The sequence below is a fragment of the Equus quagga genome, chromosome 21 (genome assembly GCF_021613505.1).
Source record: "Equus quagga isolate Etosha38 chromosome 21, UCLA_HA_Equagga_1.0, whole genome shotgun sequence".
NCBI lineage: Eukaryota > Metazoa > Chordata > Mammalia > Perissodactyla > Equidae > Equus > Equus quagga.
In genome coordinates this window covers 39,350,900-39,360,507 of record NC_060287.1, presented here as the reverse complement: position 1 = coordinate 39,360,507, position 9,608 = coordinate 39,350,900, and the positions used below count along the sequence as shown (strand labels likewise).

The following is a 9,608-nucleotide window of genomic DNA, read 5'->3' as shown; positions in this document are numbered from 1 at the left end:
CAGCTCAGCCAATGAGAAATGCCACAGCTCAGCCAATGAGGAACGCCAGAGCTCAGCCAATGAGGAACGCCACAGCTCAGCCAATGAGAAACACCAGAGCTCAGCCAATGAGAAACCCTGCAGCTCAGCCAATGAGAAACGCCACAGCTCAGCCAATGAGAAATGCCAGAGCTCAACCAATGAGAAATGCCACAGCTCAGCCAATGAGAACTGGTTGCCACCCTGAAGCGCTACTTTCCCCAAGTGGCCTTTCCTTTCGAACAGCCCCTCCCGCTCCCCCTTTCTCTACGAAAGCTGTTCCCTCCTCTTTTTCTGGATTTGCCTATGGTTTCCCAGAGCATTCTTTTGGCTATTCCTGAATAAACTCATTTTGAGATAAAATAACAGTCAAATTTACTTCTAAGTCGATGGCTTGTAGACAGCCATCTTCTCCTTGTGTCCCCACGTGGTTGTGTGTCTGTGTCCCGATCTCCTCTTCTCATAAGGACACCAGTCAGACTGGATTAGGGCCCACCCTGGTGACCTCATTTTACCTTAGTCACCTCTGCGAAGGCCCCATCTTCAAACATGTTCTGAGTTACTGGGGATTGGGCTTCAACATATGAATTTTGGGGTGACACAATTCTGCTCATAACATGGGGGAACCCTACATCTTCCAAGCCTTGGATAGCGTGTGCATCCCTGCAGCATTTCCAGGGATGTGGTGCTTCTGGTTTGCCATCTCGGCAGCCGGCTGGGGCAGTGAAGCTCCACGGGGTTTCCCACGGCCCTTTCTATGACAGCAGCCTTCCCTCTGGCCACCGGTGAACAGTGAGGAGACTCCATCAGGCACTAGATGCATTGGTCCCCACTGCACAGTCTGGAGCCTCTGGTTCCCACTGGGCCCACTGTGAGCTAGTCTCAGGGCGAGACCCCATTTTTCATCTGGCCTCCATGAGCTCCCCTCTGGCCAGTGGGCCTCAATGGCTGACCAAGGCCCCTTCAGAGCCAGTATATAATAACCCCAGGAGGTCAGGAGGTTTCCTTTTCTTCAGGAGCCGTGGCTCTGGGGAAGGCTTGGGAGCCAGTTCATGGTCTTCACCTGCCACTAAATTGCAGGTTCCGTTTTTTCCCAGCCCAGCAACGGGGAAGAGGTCAGGAGTCTCCATTAAGGCAACTTGAGGTGGGCTTTTGCCTGACAGACCTATAAACTTGCTGCCTGTAGATAAACAGCTGTGTGTGGATTTCACTCCTAGGGACCCTATGATCAATTAGCCATCACAATCCCCCCAAAATTCTGATTTCCTCTCCTTCTGGGTGACTTATTACAGTATTTCCTCCCACTTTGTCTCTAGCGTGAAGTGCTGACACCTAGCACCCACCACACCAGGACCCTATTGTCCCCACTGAGACCAGGTAATCCAGGTCCATGGCCACATCTCTGGCCTGCAGAGGACGGCCGCCAAGGGTGCTTCCCCGATGCATTTCTTAATGACCTGCTGCAGGGAACGTCCTAAATATGGCTAGAGGGGAGGTGAGCAGGCTACACTGAGAGATCCATCCCAACACCCCCGTTTCCAGGAGCCTTTTCGTCCACAGCAGCTATTCGCCGTCCTGGATGCACACTGGAATCACCGGAGGTGTTTTTAAACCCCCCGATGCCAGACTCCATCTCCGGAGGCACTGATTTCATGGGTTCTTGAGTATTTTTCTTTTCAAATGCTCCAAGTGATCCTAATTCACAGCCAAGGCTGAGAACCAATGCTCTAGAGGCTTGCTCTCATGTCCTGGCCCCAATTTAGTAGTTTGGTATCACCTGAGAGCTTGATAAGAATGCAGAGTGTCAGTCCCCACCCAAGACCTGTTGAATCAGAACCTGCATGTCCCCAGGATTCCCTGACAATTCATCTTCAGTTTCCTGTCCATGCAGCAGACAGGAAAAGCTGCTCTCCACCAGTGGTTCTCAAACTTGAGCTCCTTCAGACTCAGCTGGAAGGCTTGTTAAACTACACATCGCTGGGCCCCCTCCCAGTTTCTGATTCCACAGGTCTGGGAAGGGGCCCAAGATCGTGCATTTATGACACATTCCCAGATGATGTTGATGCTGCTGGTCTGGGGACCGGACTTGGAGAACCATTGCTCTACAGAATGCCAGGAAGTTCATCATTTCAAGCTAAGTGACTTTGGTGAGGTCCAAGATTCTATTGGCCAGAAAAGCGACGCCATCCCCAGGTGCTTGAGGCAACACATTAGAACCCGAGTCCTGGGCTGGTGCTCGCAGCCCAGTCAACCCTCTGTTTCATCTCCTTGGTCTCACAGGCTTGGAAGCTGTTTCTACGATGTTCTCCAGACCCTTGCCAGTACAAACTGCTGAGGACCGCCTGTCCTCCTGGTGTGCTGTGAAGGCATCTGACCCTTGTTTGGAGCCAGCAGGCAGTCAGGAGTGGAGGCCCCACCTCATTAGGGAACGGCCCCAGATGGAGTCATGGCAAACTGCTTCTGCAGAGAAAGGCCACGCTTCCTCCACTGCCTCTGCCCCTCTGTCAGCCATCACTTGGCCAAATTGTGAGAGGCTACTTCTGGTTCTCCGGTCTGTTCCAGTGATCTCTGAGTCTGTCATTTTGCCGTTTGATCACTGTGGCTTTATATTAAGTCCTGAAATTGGGGATGGTGAGGCCTCTAATTTTGTTGTTCTTCTCAAAATTGTTTTGGCTATTCTAGTTCCTTTAGTTCTTTGCCTTTCCATATAAATTTTAGAGTCAGGGTGTTGATTTCTACAGAAATTCCTGCTGAGGTTTTGATTGGGATTGCACTAATCTGGCCCACGTGTGCCCCTCGCAGGTGTGGACCTGGGATTAGTGTGGACTCCTTCACAGAATTAGGGGACCTCCTTCTCCAACTCTCTTCTCTCTCAGGTTTCCACACATCCACCAGCTCCCAGGGGCCCCTTTTACTGGTTATTTGGTTACAAAGATGGGGGTGTTCTCTGGGAGCTTTAACCACCCCCACCGCCCCACAGTGTCATGTGACTGGGGTTGCCCCAAGGCTAAGCAAGAGGGAAAAAGATAAGGGATTTTCCTACACTTTATGGACTATAGGGTCCCCTCTCCCTGGTTTCCGTGCCAGAACAATGGGTTTTCCTCTTGAGGTTCCGGGTGCCCATTCTGCCGCCACAGTTCAGCTCCACGATTGGGATCTCTTTGGGAGAGGGTTGGAGGAGCAAAAAAGCAAAAAACAAAACAAAACAAAGACCTTGGGTTCAACCCACACATTTGGCTTATAGGGTCTCTTCTTCTCTGGCCAGAGAGAGGATTTCTTTTGGAGTTTTTGCTGTCTGCACATGGGGTGCAACCACACATTGGGTTGCCCTCAGGTCAAAGCTGGGAGATAAAAGAGGAAGAACATTTGGAAAGTTGCCCCGCTAAGTCTTTCTTTAAGTTTTGGGGATGTCTCTAATCTGCCTGCTATTATTAACCTTCAAAGCCCTCGGATAGCTGCTTCCTCTGTCTTGTCCACACCAGGAGTCTCCGCTTCATTTTTGAGAGATATTTTGCTGGGCTTAGAAACCTGAGTTTAACACCTTTGAAGGTGTCCTTCCATGGTCCTTGGTGCCTTCTGGTATAGTTTCTGCATCAGGCGTGCTGTGGTTCTTATCCCTGTGCCTCTGTATGTCACATGTCTTTTCTCCCCCTATCTGCTTTAAGATGTTTTCTTTATGTTCAGTTTCCATCAGTGGAATATGATGTGTCTTGGCATGACTTTTCATTATATACATATACTTTAAAATTCTGGCTGGGGTTTTCTGAATTTGGATCTGTGTTGTGGTATCTTTCATTATATTTGGAAAATTCTTAGCCATTATTTTTTCAAATATTTCTTCTCTTTGCCTTCTGTTACTCCAATTACATGTATGTTAGGCCATTTGAAATTATCCCAGGGCTTTTGTTTGCTCTGTTCTGTTTCCCAACCCCCCTCCCCCCGTGAATTTTTTCCTTTTTGTTCTGAGTTTGGGTAATGTCTATGGACTTATCTGGAAGTTTGCCAATTCTTTCTTGTCTGTGTTAAGCCTACTCATGAGCCTATTGAAGGCATTCTTCATCTCTCTTACTGTTTTTTTATTTCTAGCATTTCCATTGGAATTTTTCTTATAGTCTCCATCTCTGAAACCCTCCCCCTGCCCTTTTCATGGTATTTATCTTTTCCGCCAGAGCCTTAACATAAATCCTCTCTGACAATCCCAGCATCTGAGTCAAATGTATATCTGGTTCTCTTAATTTGGTGTCTTTTTTTGCCGAGAAAGATTTGCCCTGAGCTAACACCTGTTGGCAATCTTCCTTTTTTTTCCCCCCTCAAACTCCCAGTACACGGTTGTATATTCTAGCTGTAGGTCATTGTAGTTCTTCTAAGCGAGCTGCTGTCACAGCAGGGGAATTGACAGAAGAGTGGTGTGGTTCTGCAACCAGGAAGCAAACCCAGGCCACCAAAGTGGTGAGTGCCAAACTTTTAACCACTTGGCCATCAGGGCTGGCTCTGATGTTCATGTCTTGATTGTGGGGTTTTTTTCCTTCTTTTTTGTATGTCTTATAATTATTTACTGAAAGCTAGATATTGTCTGTAGGACTATAGATACTGAGGTTAATAGTATTTATATCTGAAAATGGACACTCCTCTTCTGTTTGGCTGCCATTGTAAGGGTCAAGTCAGGCAGGCTACGAGTTGACTGGATCTGGGTTTTGTAGTGGCTGTGGTTACCTTTAGTGTCCACTGGCCTCAAATTCCTCCAGCAGCACCTTGTGCTGAGGGTGGAGGATGGTTTGCTGGAGGGTTTTTCTTAACGTTCCTGCTCCATCTTCAACTCTAGGCCTTCCCTGTGCACCTGCACCCTGGGGAGGGTCTCTCTCCAGGCTCTCGCCCCTGACTCACTATGATGGGCTGCTCCAACCCGTTCCTTGGTGCTGCTATCCTGGAAGCGGGGTGGCAGGTACAACTCTGTTGCCCTGGTCCAGGCCCACTTTTAGGCAGGCCTTATGTCCTTAGATCTTGGTGTGGGACTTAATCAGTGACCCTGTTTCCTCTTCAGAGACAGAAGACCCCCCAAAGGGCTGGGTCCAGAATGTCTTCTGACAATGAGAACAATGAAATGATACCTTTAAAGACTTTAAACTCTGATTTCTATACCCAGCAAAATATATTTCAAAAATGAAGGCGAGACTTCTGGTGTGGACAAGATGGACTAAGCAACTATCCGAGGACTCTGAAAAGTTGATAATAGCAGGTGGATTAGAGAGGGGACCCAAAGCTTAAAGGAAGACAAGAAAGCTTCGATGTCAGCTCTCTGAATTTATACAATGAAGTTTTCCCTGTATTTTATATAACAGTCTTATTTGGTATAGAGCTGTATGTAGGCATTTCCTTTCAGCACTTTGTAGATGCTATTCTGCTGTCACTTGGCTTTCACGTTTCTGTTGCAAAGTCAGACATCTTTGTTTCTCCTCTAAATATCTGGCTGACGTTGTCTTTGTCTTTGTCTTCAGCAGGCTCACTGTCATATACCCAGGTGTGGCTGCCTTTGTATTTATTCTGATTGGGGTTGGTAGTTTCCCTGTAAAATGTGGTTTGTTATCTTTGGTGAATTTTGCAAAATCCTCTTTTACTCCCTCTTCAAATACATCTTCTGGCCTCTTCTTTTCTCTCCTTCTGGGACTCCATTTTACAAACATATTAGATCGTTCCACCATATTCTATATGGCTCTTAGGCCTTTTACTGTATTTTCCATACTTTTTTTCTCCCTCTGCTTCTGTCTGAATATTTTCTTCTGACCTATCTCCCAGTTCACAGCCATCTCTTCCACTGTGTCTAATCTGTTGTTAAAACCATCTACTGAATTCATAATTTCAGAGATGGTATTTTTGTTTTCAAATTTCCATTTGATTCTTTTTTATAGCTTCCACTTCTCTGCTGAAAATTTCCATCTCATAATCTATTTCCCTGAACATATTATTTAAAGTTACTTTAAAGTCTGTGTCTGATAATGCCACTATCCTGCCCCTGTGGATTTGTTACTATTTTGTGTATTTTTTCCTTGGTTTTGGATAATTTGTCTCCTGGCTTCCTTTTAAACTTTTATTTAATTCTGGATACTGTGTGTGAAGGTATTTAATGCCATTAGATGATGCCATTTTCCTCCAGAGATTTTCTTTGCTTCAAGCTGGTGATGGGAAGGAGAACAGGTCAGTGTACTCCAATTTGGGAATGAGCTGTTTGGAAGCTGGGTTTCAGTCTTTGTGAGGACTGACCTATTTACACCTCAGCCTTACTCCTCTGTTGTAGGCGCCAGTGCTCCATTTGAAGGTCTGGGTTATATATCGGCGCCTATCTTGCAATGGGCCATGCCAACTGTTGTCTCCCCATCCCATGAGACTCAAAGGCTCTGCTCAGTGTCTCGACTTCTTGTCCACTGCATCTATCATGGACTGCATTGTGTCTCTCTCTCTTCCTCTCCCTATATCCGTGCACACGCAGAGGAAAGGCTGTGTGATGACAGAGAGGTGGCAGCCCCCTACAAGCCAAGGAGAGAGCCCTCACCAGAAAGCAACCCTGTTGGTGCCTTGATCTTGGGCTTCTAACCTCCAGAACAGACAGAAAGCAAATGTCCATTGTTTAAGCTGCCCAATCTTTTGTATTTTGTTATGGCAGCCCAAGCTAACACATCATATTAATCACCAAATGCCTCAGAGGGAAAACCCACTTCACTTCTTTCTGAGATCTTCACGCCTCAGAAGAAAGTCTTCTTTGTTTTGGCAGCTATTTGATATCTTCAAACAGATTTTCAAAATATTTTACACAGAGTTTCCGGTTATTCAAAACCACAATAGTTTTGTAATTTGCTTTCCAAAATTCACCAACTTTATATGAGCTCTTTTCTTGTTATCAACTACTCTTTTTCTACACATTTCTTTAAATAGTGACAGCCTTTCATTATATGAATGGACCATAGTTTAACTAATTTTTTATTGTAACACATTTAGATACTGTTTCACTGATTCTAAGTTACTTTTTTTCCCCACACTTTAATAAGTCTGAAACCAGCATATGTCTTCCATCCATAACCTGTCATAGTTTAACGTGTTTGTGGCACACACAATGTCATGCTTTATAATTGATGGTGTCTTAGTCAACGACGGATGATGGGTACAAACACTGCCCACCAGAGCCAACAATCTTGTGGGGGTGCTGGTTCTGATCCCCCTTGTCCATCTCTGTCCTGGAAGGCTCTGGTTCCTGGAGGCTCCCCTCTCCCAGGAGCACAGTTAGAGCTGACCGTTCTACCTGGAGAGCCTTTCACCAAGATGAGTCACGGTCCTGATTCCAGGATAAAAGAGACCTTGGACCTGACTGACATAGGAGGTTCGCTCTGACCACACCTTTCATGGAGAGACGTCATCAACCTGTGACATGGCAGCCCAATTTTGGGGAGCCCCCTTCTCCTCTAGCCAAGAAAGTGGATTTTTAAGAGTCAAAGATGGTTTGTGAAATTAAAGTCCATGAAAACTTGGCTCCATGGCTTTGTGATTTTAACAGGAAATGAGGGGAACCTGGTCGGCTGGGCCTTACTCAGACAGGATGCGAACTGTTCAGCCTCTTAGGTTCAAATCCAGACCCTGCTATTTCCTGGCTGCACGACTCTGTGCTGTCCGTCTTCCCCCAAACCTTCGTTCCCTAATTGACAAAACAGGGATCATGAGGGTCCTTGCTCCAGAGTATTGTGAGGCTTGAGTGGGATGATGAAAGCTTGGCAGCACATCTGGTCCACCCTCAGCGTTAGATAAATTTCAGCTGTCACTGGTCCACTTCATCTGAGGGCCTGAGGATTATGAGAGGGAGGACAAGAAGAGCCAGGGCCTTTCAAGGATGCATGGCTCAAGCACTGAAAGGATGTCCCGACTAAGGCCCCCATTCTCTAGCATGTTCCCCGTGGCCGCCTGAGTACCCATCTTGGGGGGGTTTCACCCTGGCTTAGCCCAGACAGGCAGGAGAGCACACTGGTCAAGCTCACTGATCAACTGCCTGTGCTCGAATCCCAGCTGCACCACTTACCAACGCTGGGACCTCAGGCATGTAATTGAACCTCTGAGTGCCTCAACTTCCTCACCTGCAGAACGGGTTATTTCGAGGACTAGGTGTAGAGCCCTGGCACCTGGTGCAGTATGCACTCCTGAAACGTTAGCAAAACGGTCACAAGAGGGCCTCCTGCACCCCTCCTGCCATCTTCCCCAGGGGCTCAGCTTCCAATGGCCAGGTTCAGAAGGCCCAACGGGACTAGAAAAGGGGAGAAAAGGAAGCCACAGAGAGTGAAGCCTGGCTAAGCTTGGAGCGAGAAGTTGACAGAGAGCCATTCCACATCCCTGATCCGTCTTAGGTCTCTGTCCCCCTGGAGCTCTGGATGAAGGACTCAGACTTAGAAGTGTGTGTGCCTGCGAAAGGAACAAATGCAATGTGTCCTCAGCGCACGGAGCCCATGGGGCTCAGCGTTGAACTGCTTTCCTCCTCCACCCCACAGGTCTTCATGCCCTGACGTTTGGCTCCTGCTCCTCCGTGAAGGTGAAGAGAGCCTTTTCAAGGGTTGCCTCTCAACGTACCACTCACTCACCCAGGTCCCCTTTGGCCACTGGAGATGGTTCTCCAGACTGGCCTTATTTTCTTTTTTTCCTCTGACACAGGGAAGAACGGGGTGCGCCCGCGCTTGGTGGGCTGAGCCACAGTGGGCGCGGAACCAGGTCGGTGGACTAGGGCACTGAGGAGGCGGACAGGCTCTTCTCAGGTCCCGAGATAACGCACCAGTCCTGGTCCCTGACCCCACAACTGCCCCAGCCTGATGGCCTCGACTCTCGGAGCGCCCCCCGCGCCCCTCGCTGCCCAGAGCTCCCCCCAGGCCCCTGTGTGACCCCCTGGGAACCTAGCTGTGCTGAACGCCACCCAGGGCCTTCGGTGCTCTAGCGCCCCCAGGTCTCCGTGCGCCCCGGTGACCCGTGCACCCCCAGGTCCCAGTGCGCCCCCGCTGCTGTGCGCCCCGGAGCGTCTGGACGGCCGGGATCGCGCCGGCCCCGCCCCGTGACGCATTTCCAACGGTCTGGAACTTCAGCCCGGCTGGGCGCGCGCCCGACGCCCAGGGGCGCGCGCATCGTGCACGCGCACAACCACGTGACCCCGCGCCGGCCAACCGGCGAGCCGGGATTTGGGGGGCAAAGCGCGGCCCCGCGAGCAGTTGCGGCGGGAGAGCGGCGGGCCGAGAGCGAGACTCGCCCGCTCCGGCGCTACCTGCTTCCCCGCCGCCGCCTCCCGCCGCCGCGCGCAGCCATGTCCGAGGAGAAGCCCAAGGTAAGGACCAAAGGGCGCGGGCCGGTCCCCAGGCTCGGCCCCCCCGCCCGCGCCGCCACCGCTCGCGTACCAGGCGCCTTCCGCCGCCCCGCGCGGCCTCCGGGACCCGGGAGAGCGGCGCCGGCGGGGCCTCCCGCGCCCCCTACCCTTCGCTCCCCTCCCCCTGCGCCGCGCCGCTCGGCTCCCCTCCCCCCGCCCGGCGGCGCCCTGCCCCGCCCAGGCTCCGCCCCCGCCTCCCGGCCCCACCCCG

The 9,608-nt window shown here is 50.1% G+C and overlaps 1 protein-coding gene across 2 annotated transcripts in view; it reads left to right on the top strand.

The window, feature by feature from the left end:
- Positions 1–9,216: 9,216 nt before the first annotated feature.
- Positions 9,217–9,608, top strand: part of SUMO3 (small ubiquitin like modifier 3) — a 9,562-nt gene continuing 9,170 nt past the window's right edge. For both annotated transcript variants that reach the window (XM_046648296.1, XM_046648295.1), the window contains exon 1: positions 9,217–9,358. In XM_046648296.1, the coding sequence (XP_046504252.1) occupies positions 9,338–9,358 (21 nt within the window). In that variant the 5' untranslated portion in view covers positions 9,217–9,337. The remainder of the gene's footprint in view (positions 9,359–9,608) is intronic.